At 38.1% G+C, this 21,150-nt stretch overlaps 1 protein-coding gene across 2 annotated transcripts in view; it reads right to left on the reverse strand.

Moving 5' to 3' along the window:
* Positions 1-1,906: 1,906 nt before the first annotated feature.
* RIC8B (RIC8 guanine nucleotide exchange factor B) overlaps positions 1,907-21,150 on the reverse strand; it is a 31,265-nt gene continuing 12,021 nt past the window's right edge. For both annotated transcript variants that reach the window (XM_030263145.4, XM_030263146.4), the window contains exons 4-10: positions 18,917-19,011; positions 14,999-15,152; positions 14,595-14,690; positions 12,042-12,186; positions 11,752-11,896; positions 9,833-9,952; positions 1,907-2,993 (exon numbers count right to left, since the gene is read on the reverse strand). In XM_030263145.4, coding sequence (XP_030119005.2) covers positions 2,882-2,993; positions 9,833-9,952; positions 11,752-11,896; positions 12,042-12,186; positions 14,595-14,690; positions 14,999-15,152; positions 18,917-19,011 — 867 coding nt within the window. In that variant the 3' untranslated portion in view covers positions 1,907-2,881. The remainder of the gene's footprint in view (positions 2,994-9,832; positions 9,953-11,751; positions 11,897-12,041; positions 12,187-14,594; positions 14,691-14,998; positions 15,153-18,916; positions 19,012-21,150) is intronic.

Raw genomic sequence — 21,150 nt, forward strand, 5'->3', positions numbered from 1 at the left:
TTCCTAAAAACCACTTTTGGGGCACATTAAGTTTCAATTAGCATTTGGGAATACCTGCCAGGAAGTTTTCACAAACATTTTAGCAAGTATGTCCGTATTATTTTACAAAAGAACAAAGTATTCTGACAAATTTCAGCAATTTCCCATCATCTTTTGTTTCATAACTCTAATGGGAAACAAAGAGAAGCAAAGCTTCCAAATCATTGATGAACTTTAATGAGAACTGTGTTGCTTTGGACAATTGACGCCAAAGTAAAAACTGAAAGACAAGATTTTGGGTTTGGGACTGACTCTGGAAGACTTTTTGGGAGGGAAAGGTACATGTTCCCAAAACCCACTGGGTAACATCTTTATGGTCACCACTAGAAAATCTACTGACATTTTACTCAGAAGGGAGCGAAATGAGACTTTTCACTTAGAGACCCTTCCTGACACTGCCCAGTTTGCCAGTTTAAGCAAGACTCAGCTGCCCAAGCCTCCAGTTTTGGAGGTTCAACTTTGAAAATAAATTCAGGAGCAAAATTTCACAGTACAAAAAAGTTCCAGGGAGTTCGTTTTCTTTAACCTCACTTTTCTTGAAACTCCCATGCAAGAGAAATCCTACCACATGCTCAGTTTCTCTGAAAACACCAGCCAGCACAAAAGGAAGCAGTCATTGCTGATTTGAAGGACCTTTGTCCCAAAACACTCCCAGATTTCCAGCCAGTGCAGCTAAGGTTGGACCTATTTTTGCAAAGATAAGCCAAAAATTCTGCAGCGGCCTTGTCACAAACCATCCCCTTGGAACAAGAGCTGGTCTGAGGCACTGCACTAGTGCAAGTTGTTTATTTATCTACATTAACCTGCACTACAGGCAACCCAGCTATGACAGCCACTCCCGAGCTGGAGGATTCATACCTATGCTCGGTCTTCACTATTTCTTTTTAATTGAAGCAGCATCCATAGCTGTAGAACCTTCTACAAGCATCTGTTTCCTAAGATAAAGTAAACAGAACTATTTATTGCAAATGTTGCTGCCCTGTGGCAAATGACAGGAGGCAGAGCACAAGAGCCTCATGCTGTATTGCTTGTAACAAGGTCCCTGGAGCCATTATTGTTTTATTAATCTCTTTAGTCAGCTAATTGTAGGAGCATATTCTAAAACTTGTAAAACACCAATTGAGATTGTGCTCTTTTTCGTGCTCTGTACTTAGTGCTCAACAGCAAGTAGCCCATGACTGAAACAACTCCCTCCCCAGCCCCAGCTGACACCAAGACAGTTCCTTATTAACAGGGCTGGGGAAGTTTTGCTCCTCGGGGAGGGATCACAAATTCTTTGCACCTGTAGGGTACACAATACTTGCCTGTGCTGGGCTCAGTAGTCAGTGCATGATTCTAAACCCAGAATTACATTTTTGAGACCCAACTTAGATGTGGCCAAGCACATTTCTTGCTCTTAGACAACTAGTCCCTTCCTCTTGTGGAGTCATAAAGAAGAGGTATGACATAACATATTACATATGTACCAAGAAAAACATTGCTGTGGCTGGGCAGTGTCCTTTGGAAATACAAACGGAACCATTGAGAGGACAGCAGGGCATTATTTTTTCCTTTTCAGTTCTTTTGGAAAACTAAGATCATCTGTAGAAGCTCTTCACATAAGCAACCACAGCACAATTTCATCCTGAATCTCCCTTTACAGGGTCTTTGAACACCAGCTTCCTTAGTTCAGAGAACTGGTGTAAAGTCATAAGCAACAAACTGGAAAACCAACACCAACCTCTGAAATGTTCCCAATGAATGTCACGTTTAAGCTTCTGCAGAAAATACGGAATTCGAAACCTGGGCATGGATTATTCTTCACGTAATTCATGCTGGGAGAAACACACAGAAAGAAACCAAGCAGGCAAAGAGGCAACAATAGCAGTGCAGCACGCCTAAAACTTTAATCTTTGTTTTTAATGAGTACAGAATTGAAAGTGATGCTTTCTTCTCCTTTCCACCCTCCCATTCTCTATTCCATTGCTTCCCAAGTTCTCTCTAAGAGGAAATATTTCTTTGTTGATTAGTTTGACTTCCCTTCAAGTGAGGCATAGCAGTTAATCTCCAAAAGTAGGTCCCAATTCAGTGAAACACTGGCACATGCACTCCAGTCCCCTCCCATTCATGGCATCATTTAAGTGCAATTCTTGAACACCATTTTCAATAGGGATGTTTTTACTTAACCAAAGAGAGGAGGAAGAGGTATATACTTGAGGTCTTAACCAGGGAGGGAGGGAAGACATTACAAAATCCATCATCTTGTTCCCAATTTAAAGGCAGTTTTAGAAGCAGTCTGTCACTGACACATTGTTAAAATCTTAAGCAGCAGCTTAACTGGAGAAGTTCGTAGCAGTAAGAAACCCCAGGGCACTTCAAAAACGGGAGCTTTGAAATCACTGCTCAATGCCAGCTAAAGCAGCCTCACAAGGTCAATCAGACTTCTAAGTCTAAACACCCTCTGCTCCTAATACCATTAAGTAAACACATGTCATTAATACAATTATATAAAGAGGAAGACTGGCAAGACAATACAAAAGGTTATCAAGAATGGGAAAACCTACAGAGTTCAGAAAACAGGATTCTGGAAAATGAAAGTGGACTTTATTTTACACTGTAGGCTTTCACTTTTTATCATTTTGAAATACATTTAATTTTAAATTAATAAAGATCACAAACTAATAAATTGATATGTTCTCTAAACAGACATAATAAAAATTCAGACATTACAGCACACGACCCATCATTTAAATATGCCAATAATAGAACAGTTAAAGTGATGCTGGCTAATGTGAGGATAAACGATGTGGCTCTAAGGAAAAGTGTGGATTAGAGAAGAATTGAAAATAAAACAGGTGATGCCTTAGTCTGAATCTGAGCTCTCTTGCTTGCTGGTGTGGTACTGGCTGACTGCTTCCTCCAAAGGAGCCATTGTCCCATCCGGCCGCACTCCCATTGGCTTTATGAGCTCATCTCTGTGAGGGATTAAAAAAAAAGTACCCATATTAGCATGTGCACACATATCAATTCCTGTGTGTATAATACAGTCACATACAGTATATGCTTGAGTACATAATGAGCCTCTAAAAAAAAGTTATTCCTGCTAAAGCCCTCTGTTTTGAAGAAAAAGGCACAAAAAACCTTCCCAAATAGGTGGGAGGGGACGAGCAGGACAGATAAAGACTTCATTCATGTAGGCCAAACCTACTTAGCCAATTAAAGACACCATGAAAAGTCAGTGCCTAATAGGCTCAAGACAACGAGCAGGTTCACTGTTTTGGATACACAAGCTAGCTTTTCTTCTGAGAGTTCTCTAACTGCCAGTTCTTCCTAAAATTTCACCTGCCGTTCTGGCTAATACATGCCCAAGCAATTAAAACAATGATTTGATATATATTCATCTTGTTGAAGGAAATAAATCAGTTAAGAGAACAGACTCTGCCTACACCACTACTAAGGGTTTGTTAAGGACTTGCTGATTCACTTAAAAATAGCTGACTGATTCTAGTACTATTGCTTTTGTTTGTGGCAGTTTAATTACAGGATTTACAGCCATTTTAATCTCTTCAAAGCTCCAAAGGCCGCTCAGCGGTTAATCCAATTATATCTACTCCAAATGCTACAGCCTCATCTAAGAGATGATTAATTATTGATTAAGCCAATCAAAAAGTATTAGCAAAGATTTCTTTAATCCTTACTTTTTATCACCTCATTTATATGTGGATTATGGCAAAAGCTGTATGGGCAAAGATAACATTTTGATTTTATGCTAAAAAAAAAATGGGAAAATACCTCTAAATATTCAGGAGTCACCTTAAACAAAGGAGCAGAGGTTTGATGTTAATTTACGCCTTGGTTGAAAGGCAGCCCAGTAAAACTGTCAATTTAACATACATCTACCACCCTCCCAAGCCACAGACAATAAAACTGCATCACTCTGTGGGGAAGTTAAGACATCTCACCAGCTCTCTGCCTGGTCTCCACTACTACCTTGGCTGAAAAAAGGGACAACAATTCCTTGTACCCAGTTGGCAATCAATCCAACCTTGATGCACCCACAGCTGCAGCAAGAAAGGCAACATCTGAGTCACATGGCATGCATATGCCAGACACTGTACAGACAAGATGCAGTTAAATCTCAAACAGAGACCAGCAAGTTTGTGCAGATGTGACAATCAGATCCCACAGCGATAAACTCCCAAATGCCACATGAGAAACAATTGCTGTGGCTTGGCTGACCAGGTCTGGTGGGAAGCCTGAGGCCAGGGAAGGAGGTTTGCAACACCAGAGAGCACAGTCCAGGCTCTCCCTAGTGTGTGTGGAAGAGTAGGATCCATCTTTAAACAGACTGGAGAGAGCCTGCCATTACTTCAGGATTGCCAGTGAGTCCCCTTCCTTCTGGCAATGCAATCCATAGCGTGCAGATTCTGCCCAAGTGACAGCACTCAGAGAAGCTCTTGGAGATGTGTGGAAAAAACACCTGTGAGCCCTTGAAATCAGATTGAAACAGGCTCAAAACATGAAGACTGCATATCTGGTGTCCAAAGAGGACAAGAACCCTGCCTGCTGTAGGGGTTCCCCAAAGGCAAAACAGGAATGCTTTGGAGTTGTGTCTAATAGCAAAGACTCTTTCTCCCACAGAGAAAAAAATCCTATAAATCTAAGGTATTTTTTATTTTTCAATCTTAAAACATCATACAAAACAAATATCCTCTAAAATGCAAAAAATGTAGCCATGAAAAACAGAATCACCGCTGCTTGCCCTTTTAATAAAGCTGAAAGGATCCTGGATTTTTGTTTTAAAAATCCCAAAGTGTATTCTTAAGTTGCAACATTTAATACTGCAGCCAGAAGTCAAGGAATCACTTAATTTTCAAGTCATTTACCATTTATTTTTGGTAATAAATGAATAATAATGGCTAATAAAGGATAAAGAATTTGTTCATGAAAAAGGAAAAAGAAACACAGGAAAACAAGGTCCCAAGGTCCCTTTATGAGGGGATATCCCTCTCCTCCCAACAATTCTTAGGACTCTAAATATTATCAAGAAGTCCCATCTCATTATTTGTCAATTATAAAGGCAAAGCTCTTTCTCTGAGGCTTCCCTCTTCCAGCCTCACTTTCACATCCCACTTGAAATTTAGGCTTTAACCATGGGAGCCAGGTTGAGCTCACATTGCACAGATAACAAGGAGTAACTTGCTTATCAAGTACCTTTCTGTTTCTGCCTGAGCTTCCTGTTTTGCAAGTTCCTGAGCAGGATGGGAGTGGACTGGCAGGGGTTTGCTTTTCTCTGTATTAGGAGGCTGAATTCCACACATCCTTCTTCAGGCAAGAGCTACTCAGTAAAATTGAACTGTGTGAAGACAAAAATGCCAAGCCACCAAAGAAAGAAGGAGAACCAAGGATCAGCCTATTTTGTTTCTAACCACAGTCTAGACCTCAACTGTGCTTTGACACCCTGGGCTACCTGAGGATGTGCTCACTGTCCACAGGGAGAGACAAGGTGGGAAAGGAAGTGCTAGGAACTGACAAGCAGAGCCTCAGAAAACACGTCACTGTCAAGAAACTGGATGTTTAATAACACATCCATAGGGCAGAACATCACTGGCCTCAGCCCAGTAGATGGCAGTGGGAATTCTCCATATCTATGAAGTTCTATACAAGCACACAATGTGTGTATTTATACATGTTTGAACATCCTTAGGTGACCTTCCTTCCACATACTCAAACGCATCTTGTAACACGCATTTTTATAATGCAAATAAAACATTCTATTCAAGTGTACTTAGGAACACACCATAATTAAACAGTTGGTAAAATGCATTCTCTTCCTCCACTTGCAGATCTCCCGAGAGTCCCTTCAAATATATCCATACAAGTTCAGCCCTCCTGCTTGCCATTTAGCTTGCTAACGACTCAAAAATCATGGCCTTGTTTTGAAGGGTGACTCTCTCCTGCCTGCTGTCTGTGCTGCACGGCAGCACTGCCACACAGAATTAATGATGGTGTCTGTAATCAAACAGCCATCATGCAAACACCAGCCTGCCCCTTTGATAAAGCAGCGTGTTGGGGACCTATTCACCTCCTCATAATTGAGTGCCACATAATAGTTCCGATCCTTTCAGGGAACATTATTTTGTTCCATGATTAAAAAGGGGAAGAAAAAAACAAACTCGATGTAGCATTGCCTTCTTCATTGATTCTATGATTAATTTTGTGTTTTTAATGAGTATGGTACCTTATTTAGACAGGTTCTCTTACTTGTTCTGTTGACTTCTGTTCAATGTACAACAAAACCCAAGCTGTGATAATTGGAGACCATTTTATCAGCAAAAGGATTCTTGCTATTAATACAAGGTTGGCTTGGAAAAAGCATCCTGACATTCTAAATTAGTCAATTAATATACAATTCTACATACCATTTATAAAAGAAAAATGTTAGCATTTTTTTCAGACATTTTAATTAACAATAATCTATTGTATAGAAAGAATATCACACAACACCGACTTAAGGTGGCTAACTAGATGTTTTGCAAAAAAAATGGAAGGCCGAGTTAAATCCTTGCAGATCTGGGGAGTTTTTCAAAGCTCAAAGATGTGCATCATGTGCAGAAGACGCTGATTTACAGTCACCAAACAGTTCTCAAAGAACATACAAGACACTCCTGCAGACAAAACCCACCGAGTTACATCAGAGCCAAGTTCAGGCATCCAGGATCAGCCTAAGTAGTATATACATCCCCCAAGAAACGCAGTAATTGAGATTTCTCATGTTAATTTATATTTAAGATTTGTATATATTTAATGATTTTTAAAAAGTAATCTCACTCAGCCAAATTTGATCAAAATACTAATTTCTATAAAAGCTTTTGCAGAGTCCACCTCTATGTTATAATACTGGCACAGCAGAAATAGGCTCATAACAATATTCAGCTTTCCTACAGGTATCTTGAGAATTCAAAACTGAGTGATTAGTTTTAATTTAGCCTTGTTGATGGTCAATTACTTCAGGAACAGGCCCAAACACTAACAACCTAAAAGAGTTGAAAAGCTTGGGAAGTATGACCTGAAATGACCAAAAGCATCAATCAGTTTTACATGACCTCAAGAAGTTTCTATTTTTCAGTCAGTGCCAGTGCTGAAAATAAAAAGAAACTTGAAAAGCAAAAATCCACTGACATATTACAGAACTAGGAAAAATATATCTCTTTGTACTTACAACTTCAATAAACCTTTACAAAGGGTAGAGTGCAAACATTCAGCAGCCATTTACAAAGGCTACAATTTCTCAATGAAGTAGTACTGCCTGGAAAATTTGTTTTCTGAGTTCGATATCAGCCAGTCAAAGTCAAATCTGGAGTGTCCCAGTGACAAGCTGGCCTAATTATTCTCATCAGTCAGGCAGGCAAGTTGACAAGTTTGTCAGTCCTTCAACTTTATTTTTTTTTCATTCTTTTCTTCAGAAAAAGTGTGGCAGCTCTTTAAAGCTTAGCTTCCACTCCTGGGACAATACCAGTGAACTAAGTCACACAAGTTTACTCTAAGCTCCTGTTCAGGTTACATTAAATTATATAAACTTGCTCAAGATGAGAAGTTGTTTGTTCTTGTTCAACTTCCTCCTCTCTACAAGCAAAGCACTGCATTAAACTGAACTTGTTCATGGCACATTTCCCCTCCTATGATGACAAGAGAGAGAAGCAGAAGCAGGAAACCTGCCACCAGCACACTGCCTTAAAGGAAGACTCAAATGCCAGAATCAACCAAAAACTCCAACCAAGCAACCTCTGCTTTGCATCTGTAGGGGCAAACCAAGGGTAAGAAGTGCATTCCATGTAGATTTAAGTCTGCAAACTCCCAGCACTGAAGGGCTCAAGCTGGAGGCAGCACAAGTGTCCTATTCCAAAATCATGGAGGGACTCCCACTACTATCAGCATGGAACTAAACTACTTCTTATATGCAAGACTGGCAACTTTCCATATTGCTTAATATCTGCAGGGCCCACACTTGCACTCAATTACATTGATGAAAAACATTCCACAGCCTCCCCATTCCAAGTCTCACTTTATTTTTCCTTCCTGCCAGCATTTCTTCATCCCTTATATTTAGTAAAACAGAAAGTGTGGGAAGAACAGTGAAATGATTTTATTGATGTTATCACAGCACCTAAAGGGGTCACACCAAAAACACTGTCCCACAGTTACCACAATACTAAACAAACAAACAAAAACCCTAACACAGAGTGCCAGCCCTGAAGCAGTGTAAGTGCTATAAAAGAAATTGCAGGTGGATGTAAGGGGCACAGCAAGCCCAAGGTGACAGCAATGCTGCTGGCCAAGAGGATAAGTGGTGACACAAGGCAGCAGCTGCTCAGTCATTGTCAGCCTGTGGCAGGCACTGCAGCAGGTGCCTCCGACCCTCCAAACTGAAAGGGCTCTTGTGCCACAGTAACCATTGCGAGTTTTTGTGTAACTGCTGCAGTGACAGCAACTGACTTCAGTCTCAGCTTGTCTGTAGCCTCAATCTTGCTTTCAAAGAATGCTTTAGACCATTTAGTCATTTTATTGTGGTACCCTTGATGCTCAGCATCTTAATTCTCTAGCTTAACGTAGCAATGATTCAATTTTACAGAGTAGTTCAATTAAGATTTCATGTGCATTGCATTTTCTTCTTTTTCCTAGGAAGACTATGACATGGTTCACTTGCCTTCCATGCAAATAATGCAAAAAAATATCCAATTACTTCACTGACAGTCTTAGATAAGTTGTTCTAAGTTCCTTCCCTGCTTACAATCCTGCCTCTAATTCAGTTTTTGACAGCTAATGTAAAATCCAGATTTTCCTGTATCTTTTGCTATATTCCTAATCCTTAACAGAAATTTAAAAACCACTTGTTTTGCTGAATAGATCTTGTTAATTGATTATCTATAGACCCTCACAAAACAAGCACATTTCTAGCTGCTGAGTTTTTTCCACATTTGAAGAATGGATTCACTTAATTTTACCTCCTACAGCTCAGTTCAATGGCAAATTAGTATTACATAAGTGTTTCTCAAGAATGTAACTTTACTTATGAATTTAAAAAAATACAAGCAATCACTCCAATATGGCTAGAAGTATCAGGAAAGAAAAAACAGTAAATTCTAGGCACATTGAGCCAAAGAGAAAAAAAGCTAGAGGTAACAGCACACGTCTATGTTCTTTTGTATATAGAAAGTTATGAACTGAAGATCAACTCTCTGTATCAATACTGTAACACCATTATGTCATACTAAGCACCCATTTCTTTCATGGCATTATCTTCACCACATAAAACAAATTACAAAGGCTGATTTGTAATCCAGTCCACACTTAACTGTAAATTCCCTTTTAATTGCTCCATTATACAATTTATTGTTTCTGACAACAACTATTTTCACACTGTATTTGGTCTTCATATAAGCAGCAGACGTAAGTAGTTACAATGAGATGCTGCTCATTAACTTGGGGAAAATAACCATGCCTGCCTTGGGTCTAGATTGTGTCCCATACTTTAAAAAGAAGAAATTATCTTCATTACCATCAGCCTATCTATTCAGAAGGCAGGTCCCCTCACCACCAGATCTTCCCAATTCTGTCCAATCCTCTCCAAAAGAGGTTTCCTCCATAGTCCTGCAACATATCACTCTTTTCTTTGAAGTGCTAAACATTTTCTCTGCATTTAAAGTGGTCATAGTCCTACAAAGAAGTCTATTCTAACACTATTTTGAAGCACTAGACCTTAGTAAAGAGCCAGGATACAAACTGCCTCTCCAAAGCAGCTATAACACAATACCTGGAAAGTTTATCAAACATGTTGACAAGTTTCATAGCTTCATATTCTTTTTGTTCTTCTGTCATTTCATCCATTGGATTGGGCATTGGTTCTTCTAAGTGACCAGTGATAAGGTTAATGCTGCAGGTGAGAAAAAAAACAGTTTATATTTTTTCAAGAACAGGTACATTTTCTATCTTCTTAATAGCAGGAAACAGGAAGAACTCACAGAAACCATCAAGACTAAAACTGTCTGAACTGCACACAAAAGGTTTTGTTATAAATAGACAAGGTTCATATTTATACTGTATTTTTTCATGAATCGTGACTGTATCTTTGAGTGGTTTCACTGTATTAATGTCTTGTCAGTGCTCAAAAATGCACAGGCTGGTAGTTCTTGTTGTTGGAACCCAGAGAAGAACAGTTTGAAACCAGGGGAATGATGATAGCAACTAATGACAACGTTGCTATCATCAACGTTAGACAACGTCATTAGTACTAATGACATAAATAGGGGAACTGGGTGACAGATACATGTCTGAAACTCATTCTGTACAAGCTGAATTTTAAAAATATAGACAGGTTCAAATTAATTTTCCATTAAGTAACTGTTGCCCTTCTATGATGATGACTTTTTGCTCAAACCAGATTAAGTTACTTAAGCATTTACAAAGCCAGCTTTATTTTCACTGTTAATACAAGTGAACAGTGATACAAAAGTGGTAACAAAAGCAGAGAAGTAATTTTGAAGAAAACTTTCAGGGCACATTATACTTTCAAACATTTTAATCACAGATATTTAACAGCAATACAGAAAATCAGATGTATAAATCAACTGACAGTTATCTTGAATGTTTCATGTAAGTGTTAGCTTTTAAAGTAAATGGATGTTATAGTTTTACTTAAATGCATGTAACTGAATGTCAGGCTTTTGAAAGAAGAGCAGGGGGCAAACAGCAAGAAAAAAAATCCTGAAGTGCAGAAATAAAAAGAATCCTCCAGGTTTAGAGTTAATTTCTTAGCATAGAAGCAATGTAACTCCTAAATCACATACATTTAATTCTGTCCTATGTTCATGTACCTTAATAGAAATTTTTCAATAAACCACAAGCAACCACCATATACCTATGTCTGTGTAATTCAAGGAAAACAGAGTAAAACAGAAGAATAATGTTACCACTACAGATGTCCACTATCAGCAATTTCAGAACATCTTTAAAACGGCATCAAATCCTAGATGTAACATGTCAAACTAAAACCTCTAACCCAATAAATTACAACTAATAAAAATCAGCAGAGCTTCTACGTGGTCACTGAATTCTTCAAACAAATATATTAGATTTCTGCTGCATGACATGTATACAAGTTATTTTGCTCCTCCCATATTTACATATGTGACCTACTTGGCTCTTTATCAAAATTTTAGTACTAGGCAATCTGAAACTCAGTCAAAACCAAAACTAAAGCTAAACCTACTGGTTTTCGCCTTCTTAACAAAGTTCTGGCTAAAACCTTTAGCCATATCTAGCACCATTACTTTTTCCATTGCAGAGATATACCTCACAAACATTAGTTAGCAGCTTTGCAAACTTCATGTGAACTCCTCAAAAATCTGGGACAAAACCCATCCTTGCTAAGTTTGCTACTAAATTTTTTTCCTATCACTTCTTCAAAAATCTTTCCACACTTGAATTTTAAATAGTTATTCAGATGTTAAATCATTCTCATAGTAACTTTTTTCCCCCCTGCAACCATATCTGACTACATGATGGTCACTATTAGAGGCTGGTTTATCAATCATTAGACCATGAAATCAGCAGAAGACAGGAGTTAATATCATTCCAAAACTGGCCTTTCTGAAAAAGGTTAAAACCCCCCAAAATTACGCCAAAAAAATCCAAACTGCAACAGGATATGTGAAATTGAAAACAGTACTATACTTTGGCTTTGCAGACTTGTATTCTTCTGTGTCTGTATCCTCATCATCTGAGTACCAATGATCTCCTCTTCCTCCTGCTAGCAGGCCCCTGGCTGCCAGCAATCCTGCTGCGTTACCATAGCCTGTGTATTTCAACAAGCTATCGACTGCAAAGAGGATACAGAAAATTATTCAGCTGTACTCAGCTACAAAACAAACCCCACCAGAGTGCTACAAGAATTGAGAGTTACAGCAAATACACCAATTACAGCAAGACCTTATATAAAAGGGATAGGAAAAAGTAATTTTTACCTCTCTCTTTACAAAGAACAAAAAGAAATTCTGCTGCAATTTGCTTTACTCCAAGGTCAACGTGTGTCATAAGGCGCACGAGTTTGTTCCTCACTGTTGTGCCAACTTCAGGACGGTTTGAGACATCTCTTAATGGGGGCAGTACCTGGCAGCACAAAAGGAAGGGAAGAACAGCATAAAATGCATGGAAATATCTTGCAAAACCAATATTTGTGAAAACAAACATAGTCAACAGAACAAAAAAATACTCTGTCCTTCAAGAAAAAAAGGCAATAAAATCAGACAATTATGCCCATATGCATTAATAGTGACTCTTGCGTCTTAATATATTTAATTTTTCTGGTCTGTCATTTTGGGCAGAAAAATACTGTCACAAATGTAGACTTTAAAAATAGAATTATTAGGAGTTTATGAGCACAAATGGATGTTCCAGGAGAGGTATTCAACAGGCAGCCATAACCTCATGTTCTCTGTTTCATTTGTTTTCCTTATGTATCTTGTAAAAGTATTAGAAATACCATTTTTAAGGACACTTACACTCTAAAAATGCTGTGTAGTTTATATAGAACAATTATATCCTTAATGAAAATGCAGGAAAATAAGTGCATTGCATGTTCTACTACAAGTTTCTACTACTAAATTTCAAAGATGGGCTCTACATATAGAGGAAACACATACTTCAACCACAAAATACTTTTAAAAGCTCAAGCTAAATTTCAGAAATATTTGGAGATACCACTATTTAACATTTCCTCAAATACACTACTTTCTCATTAGAGGTCATTAATATTGTTAACTTCAACACTCAAGAAAGGCAGGTAGTGCACAAATGCTGCAAACTAACATGTGCCTCCTTGTGTGGATGCCTTCAGACTCAAAATCTATGTAAATTTTTTCACATTCAAAGGATATATTATATGATCTGCAAACAAATCTGGGCCATACTATGAAATATTTAATGAGCTGAACACTCTAGTAAGAATTATGGATCTTCAATATTTTATTAGGGAATAAAACAAAGTGTGTCACTATCATAAGAAATTGAAAGTCCTTTGTTTTCTAGGTGTGTAATGTAAAGTGTCATGTCCCGTGCAAAATTACAGCACAATTACTACTGAAACTGGACTCACTGGGAACTGATCCTTACATGAATGCTACAGTATTGACTGCTTTGGATAAAACAGACCCAGTCTTTTTCAAACTCAAGTGTTCGAACAATAAGCAAAATATTTTACTTTGCCCCTGCTTACTCCCCACAATAGGGATAGTACCATGACTGCCATTTCCCAGTGTGTTGTAAGAATGAATTAATGTTTTTAGAGTACTCTAATACTAATACAGTGATGAGTGCCATAGGACAGTCCATGAGGAAATCAATCATTCTGTCTTCAGATCACAATTTGAATAGCACACAATAAATAAAGCCCAAGGCCAGAACTTAACAATGAGGGTAATTCAAAATATCAAACATCCAGTCATGCAGTTAGCAACATCCGTCCATTCTCTGCATTATATGAGGCAGTGGTCCTGTGGCAGGAGTCAGCATGCAATTATATCCTGACATTGGGATGCCCAGCTGTCGTAAACACATGCAGACAACTTCATTTTCTAGCTTCTGAACACTTGGCTCTGCAGCTTTTTTTTTTTTTTTTGGAAGTTAACAGATCAGCAAAGTATCCTAAAAACTAACTGCTGTGAACAAAAACAAACAAACAAGAAGATCAAGTGTCTTAAATTCCTCAAAACCACTTTTCTGGTATAGATGAAAGAGGCAAAAAATATATGCTGTTTTAAATTTAAAATTCCATTTATGAATTTAGGCATAGCTTTGACCTGGGAGCAGCATCTAGGATGCAACTCAAAAGTCACTCCAGCTTAGGAGAAGGACAGCAGAAACCAGAGGAGTGATTTCTTTCTTGTGCTCCTCTTTTAACTTCTTTCCACTTGACCTCAGGAAAAGCAGCAAAAAAAAATAAACACCACACTCAACCACCAAGCTACACAGATCTTTTAGGTGTTCAACCATGGCACAGAAACCTTCTTCCCTCTTAAAAGCCACAGTCCATACTGTAATAAAGAGCTCTTATAAGAGACAAAGTGATGAAGTGTGCCTCTGTCCAGGGACACTTTTACTCTGACAGGACAGCTGATACACACTGGTACACAAGGCTTAATCCAAACAACTCCTTCCTGCTGAGGTAAAACTAAACCTCAAGCAGAACCCATCAAAACACCTGTATTTTCACTTGCTGCCACATAGCTCTGCAAAGTCTAATTAACTGCACTGAAATATTTGCTGAGTGTAAGGAACAGACCTTACTGAGTTTTTTATCCATCTCGTAAGATCCAGGGTGACTCACATGGAGACAGCTTTACAATATTCCTGATGTTGTTATTTAACAGCTCTACAAAATGTATCATGGAACTCAGGCCATAATATCTATTGATTCACATGACTGAAAAATTATTTTTACAGCACTGTCCTGCACTTATGTACAAACCTCAAAGTTCGTAAGTACCTTCATATTTAAATTTTGATTGTATTTTACTTACCTGAGCTTTGATAAACTTCCTGATATTCCTGTGAGTTCGGCAGCATTCAGTTAATAAACTGAGAACTGGAGTCAGACCTTCTCTGTAGCTGCTTCCCTAAAATAAAACCAAATACAAATAAAACATTTTAAGAGCAAGCTTTCCTTTTCAAACTCTATGTACACTTCAATAAAGTTCTACATAAGAGCCAAAAAATGAACTTTACATAAACAGACAAATGTTCACCCTCAGACACAGCAAATATTTTCAGATATTCACAGGAATTTGGAGGTGTTTCACAGTTTAGTAGGACATCCATATTTGTGTTAAGTACTGTCTGAAAGGTTTATACAAAACTTGATATATGTGCACTTTTTGCCTTAGTGAAAGAGGCCCCTTTTGTGAAAAATCCCTGCAGTCCATACCTTGTCTATTCTCTTCTCCATGAAATCCAGTAAAATCTGAATAGCTCCCATATTCATACCATTGTATTTTATATCTGTTTCCTCTTGGGACGATGGATTAATAAGAACATCCAAGCAAGAAACAGGAACATTGCTTAAGAGGTTTATTGCATTGCTGAAACAGATTTTAAAAATTCATTATTCATTTGGAAGAAAGAATTAAAACCAGAGTACAACTCACCATAAACTGCTTGTACAACTGCAATCAAAAAGAGGCACTACAACTCAAACAATGCTTTATTTTCTCCTCTCTGGGTTTTAAAGAAGGTGGCCTGCATTATCGCCTGAGTGCTGGCTCTTGGAACAAACAAGGAAAAAGAAAGACAAAAAGTTCCAAAGCAGCAGTGCAGGATTACTTCCAGCCCCTGCAGTATCCCATCCCATGGATAAGGCACAGTTTCCAGCAGCAAGCTACAGCAGCTGATCTTGAGGACAGCAGGGGGAACTCTCACATTGATTTGCAGTAGTCAGTTTTTTCCTCCTTGAAACTTAAAACATTTTACCATACATCCACATTACCAACATTAGTGTGGCAAAATACAATATGGACAACATTTCCTCCTGCTGTAACAGGGGGGGCAAAGTGCTCTTTTCCTAGGTCCCCTGAAATACTTTCATTTTTATGTAGTTTGCAGTATATATGAAATATAGAAGGTTTTTAACACATTAAAAAGTCAGATTTCTTTACCAAGCACTACCCTTCAGTAACTGGCAGTGTTCTCATTCTAGGACACAAAGAGGAGCGTTCCCAAAGAGCCACTAAGTGATTTCAATTAGGCCACAGGGTCCCTCCCTCCTCTTCAATGGAGTAACGTGGGACATACTTTGCAAGGGTCTCTTGCAGGGTACACATGCCTTGACTTTGCTATCTACCCTGTTCTCACTGTACAGACTTGGGCTTCTACTGTTCCTGAACACTGGGAGAAATTACGCAGATGCTGCAAAAATTAGATTTCTGTCATTATTTACTTGCTGATGTCCAACTAAATTTATAAATGGATGTATTTAGAAATAGCACAAAACTATTCAGGTTTAACCTTGCAGCCCTCAATGCTATCAATGAACCAATGAGCACTCATGTTTCAAGGACTGGTGAAATGTTCCAAGAATGGAGAAAACTTTTCAAACAACTTCATTTATGACTTTTAATAATACCTACTTAGAAGTTGCCCCCTCTTCCTAAGTTATTAATACAATTCTAACAAAGAATTAACAAAAGAGAAAGCAAACCATGGCCATCAGACCATAACAGGATTTCTAACAAATGTGCTGGTTCTGGTTTGATCAGACTGGGTGGCTGTTCCACACTGTGCCATCTCCCTTTTGCTCTTTTAGTAATTGAAATTCAGGCCACTATTACTTTTGGGAACGCCTGTTCTCTTTGTTTCTAAATCCTGTTCAAGATATGTCTTTTATATCACGGAAGTTATTCTTCTCCAATAATTCAGGAATAGTCAGAAACAAAACAGAAGAAATTCAACAAATATTTCGTGGCTTCAGGCCTTTCATCAAAAGTCCTCTTTTTACCAGTTTCTTATTAAACAACCAAGTTCTCAAACACCTACAAAATTAATTTTCTGGATCACTGTGCCTGAGCTATTCTTTTCAATAAATGAAGCCCGGCTTTCTGATCTTTGTCACTCCACTGACAGTTTTATTTGTGGCAGAGGAGTGTATGAAATTCTCCAGCTACCAGGAAGTCAGTGACTATGCACAGCTATGCACAATAGTGTTTGCATTCCTACTCCAGGGGGTAGAAATACTGCGTATATTACTCTCCCCTTTTTGGCTTCCTAGAGATCATTAATCACTGGGACATGACATCCACCCACTCATGCTCCCAGCCCCCTCCTGATATGCAAATTTAGAAGCAAAGGCCTATTTAGAGCCAGTGAATGCCTTGATTAAAACCTTGTTAGCGGGCAAAAATTGCACTCACTCTAACATGTGGTACTTTAAGTTGCTCATATTCAAACATTAAGCAATGCCACAACAGAACCACAATGACAATGCTGGGTACTAAAGTAGTTAAGATATTTTTATGGCTAACTTCTGCTTTTTTATTAGAAATAGTCACACTGACAATCAGCACATCGTGGCTCAGGGCATGTATCCAACACTCAGTGTTCACCTAAAATAAATCCTCAACTTACACATTCAGAGCACAGGCATTCAAAGTGCTTTAACAGCTGCCCAAACCTTTCACTGAAGCATCTCAGGCTCTGCAGATTTACAAACTTAGAAGAGTGCAAGTGATCAGCAATCTTAAGAAATATATTGATATCTCCCTGATGCTTCATACAGTTTATTCTGCATTCACCACTGTTTTATTTCCTTTTATTTTAAACACAATTTTCGTAATTCCCTTAGAGATAGGCTTCAGGAGGAAAGTAGAGTTGGAAGTTGTGCTCTGCTCTCTAACTCACAGCTCATCTCTAGCAATAAAGATTGCAAGGTCAGAATCGAGCATGCTGAACAGCCCAAATGACGACACAGGCCTCTCTCTTTTAGCTACATACTGCTAACAACAGTTTACTCATTTGTCAGTGCAGCTCCTATCAGGAATTGAATTGTGCTTGTCCAAGTAGATCAGCAGACTGAAGTGGGGCCCTTTGATGCAGGCCCCAATCCATTTTGAGGATTTGCAGGGGCATTACTTCTAAGTATAGCTTTTCTGTTCCAGAGCTGCCTTGTGATGAACAGTCTTGGTCGAAAAGTGTATTCAATTATTCAGCTTTTATTGCATCCTTGAAGCATTCAAAGACAAAACTCAGGTGCAGCAAAAAGGCTGAAATATTTGAATTGCAGCAGACAAATCCTTCACAGTGCTCTTGTAGCATGTAAATCAAGATGAAATACCAGAAGCAATGATGGTATACTTGCATTCTTTACTCTTCAGCTAACTTAACCAGCTGCAGTTTGCTAACTGAGGGATAAAGTTGTTTTCTCAGCACAGCAAAAAGACTAATGCAGCGCTACACCGAGTCTGCTGGAGAAGGGGGAACAGCTGAAGTGATACAAGGCAGTGATGTGTGTCCTCGTTTCTTTCCTGCTTCCCCCTCTCAGAATTATGGAGAGCCTTTGCTTTGACTTGGTGTCTCCTAAAGCCCATGTGGGCAGCACTGCTAAAAAAAATAAATCTCCCTTGACACTGAAAAAAACAAGGACAGAAATCACACCAAAACTACATCATCTTCACAGCTGCCTACTTCTTTATGTAAAGCCCTTTCTAGATCTCAGCTGCAAGTGTGTGCAAAAGCTAAACCCAAAAGGACCTGTGTAACTTGCATCCTTTTGCTATAGCACAAGACAATCAAATTTTACAGGGCAATAAATTTAACAGGGTGATCAGACTAGTCAGATTTGTGGACAAGGGAAAAGATCTTGGGAAGAGCATCAGCTGTATAATGATTCTTCTAACTCTCTCATAATGGTTGATTTTATCCAAAACTCTTAAATTCTCCCATAGAAATCTCATAGAATCACATAGAAATCTCAAAATGCAGTGTTTTCATCAGTTTCTGTGCAAAACAACAGAAGCTGCATTTCATTTCAATTTGAACTACACTTATGTATTTTCATCCTCAGATGCACACATGTGAACACAAAAAATTTAAAAAAGGTGAGCTTCATTATCAGTGATAGAAAATAACAATCTTGCCAGCCACCTTCACTCTGGAAAACTGGATATGCTTAAACAATGTTTGAGGAAAACAGCTTTCATAAAAAAAAAAAGATTAACAATATTAACTCAAAATAAATTAAGTTTTCATTGTTTCTCAGCTTTCCACTTTGTATTTTAGGCAAATTAGTCTCTATTTAGAAAAACCAACCAAACAAAAACCTTTTAACATAGATTGGTTCTGCAATTCTACCAACCTGTGCAACTCCTCAGTTTTTTCTTCAGTAGGACCCGTGGTTAATAAGCAGTGTCGAAGGATGGCAGCCATGTAACGAAATTGATGTGATTCATTCTATATAAATATAAATTATGAAGATATTTTTTCATTTTGAAGATTGCAAGTAAGGGTTTCAGGTCACTAGAATAATAAAAGTTAAAGATGGAAAATACCTATTAGATCATAACATCCATCCCTATCAATAAAAGGACTGTACCTTAGTGTTCAATGAGTGCTTAATGCTACATAATTCTCAGAAGCTAACTTTGAATCAGGCCTTGTAAAACTCACTGGGGAGGTTTTTCCAGTTAAATCAGCCTTTATTAGTAGAAAACCCAGTTACAAGTGTTCACTCAATTCCATACCACTGTTCCTAACACACCACTCCCTTACTTCCTGTATTTGCACCAGGCCACCTCTTCATCCATTTACATTATCCATGTTCTTCATTTAATTTGTCTTTTCATTTAGGCCTTTTGCTGCCAAGTTGCATTCCCTCCACCCAGTCTGTCTCTTTTTTCTAATTCCCTTGATACCTTTCCTCCATCCCATTAATAACTTCTCAGCAACCTTACTTGCCCTACCTTTTCCTCTCTCCAAGCAATCTCCCGTTCAATCTCTCACCAGACACCAACCACACACAATAGTAAACCAGTAACTGCAAGTATTTAACTGTGTATCATTGTCCTCACCCTTTTTCACTAGCTCTTCTTGGCATCTATCATATGTTCTGGAGTGTTTGACCTGGCACAAAGCACCCAATGCATCTTTTGTAGTATCACATCTGTCAACTGTACCACCTGCAACTCTTGTCTGACTTGGCTACTTTGAAACCATCTCCAGTCATGAAATACTGGTGTTTCAAATAGTTCTCTCCATATTAGGATAAATCTTATTTAACTTTCCACCCAACACGTCCAGCCCCTCTGCTCCCCTTTTATTTTCCACGTGTTCTGCTGTTTGGAATCTCTTCAAATTCTGCACCTTCAGCCCACTTCATTAATACGCCTTTCACTCTTCTTCCAGACCATTAAAATTGCCACTGGAATATTCACTAAGCAGAATGTCACCTAACATACCTGGGTAACAGCTAACAGCCATTAAAAAGTTATTTGATTTAAAAGTTCTCTGCTTTTAGGAATTTTTAGTAAAAAGTAATTATCTAAGTTTTATCTCAAAATGTAAATAAGCTTCTCCTGCCCTGGGATGTCTTAAAAACCTCATAAAAAAAAAAAAAAAAAAAAAGCCACATGCATGCTTGGGATATTAAGGAGGAAAAGACAATGAGCTGGGCTTTACATCTCTCCAGATTTAGTATTTTGTAAGAGTAAACCAACTTCCAGATATCGAGAGTTTATCTCTCAAGAGGTGAACATGTAATACAGTTTCTTTTTCCAACTTTCCATATAGCTGTGTTACATGCTTTTTTATCTCCAGAACAATCACTTATCTATACAAAGAACTCTGACAAAGTTAAAGATACTTTTAATAAGGGTCTAAGTCAGGAATATAAACAGAAGAAAGAAACCTCACTTTCTTTATGTTTCCTTGGAACTCAAATGTTAGCTCCTCTAACCCCTCCAACATTTAGTCTTAAATTTCAGGATTTCTTACTCAGCATATGCTTGAGACATTAAAGCAAAGAATAAACTTTCAACTTTGCTCAATTTTTGCATTCCTTAAAGTAATAATTAATGTCGGGTTTGCTGTTTAGTCCAATGCACTAAAGAGAACAATTACTTGCAAGTTTTAACTATCGTAGAATTTTTATCAGCTTTATATGCTGCATATTTACCATGTCCAGTGGAAAGCAAATAACACTGTTCTAGAGACTGTGATGTGGACTAAAAAGAAAGGTTGCCTATATAATTCTCCTGTTTTAGCACAGACTCAGGTTATTCAGCAAAGTTACCTTTGTAATTTCTGTTTATAAATTTAAGGATGCAACACATAGGAAGCATATTTACCTAAGGAAAAAAAAAATCTGACATAACAAAACCAAACCAAGATAAACCTGATGAATAAGACATAAGAATGGAAGTGTATTTGGTTCTTGTACTTGCTCTTCTCTTAAAAGATGTTTAAGCCCAAAACTGGTGTTGGGAGGATGGGACGAAGATATTAACAACACTCTTTCATCAGAGTTATTTGTTAAAAATGAGAGTTGATGTACTTATCATGCAACAGAAAAACTAGGGAGTTCTCTCAGCTCTA

Source organism: Taeniopygia guttata, chromosome 1A (assembly GCF_048771995.1).
Source record: "Taeniopygia guttata chromosome 1A, bTaeGut7.mat, whole genome shotgun sequence".
NCBI classification, from domain to species: Eukaryota; Metazoa; Chordata; class Aves; order Passeriformes; family Estrildidae; genus Taeniopygia; species Taeniopygia guttata.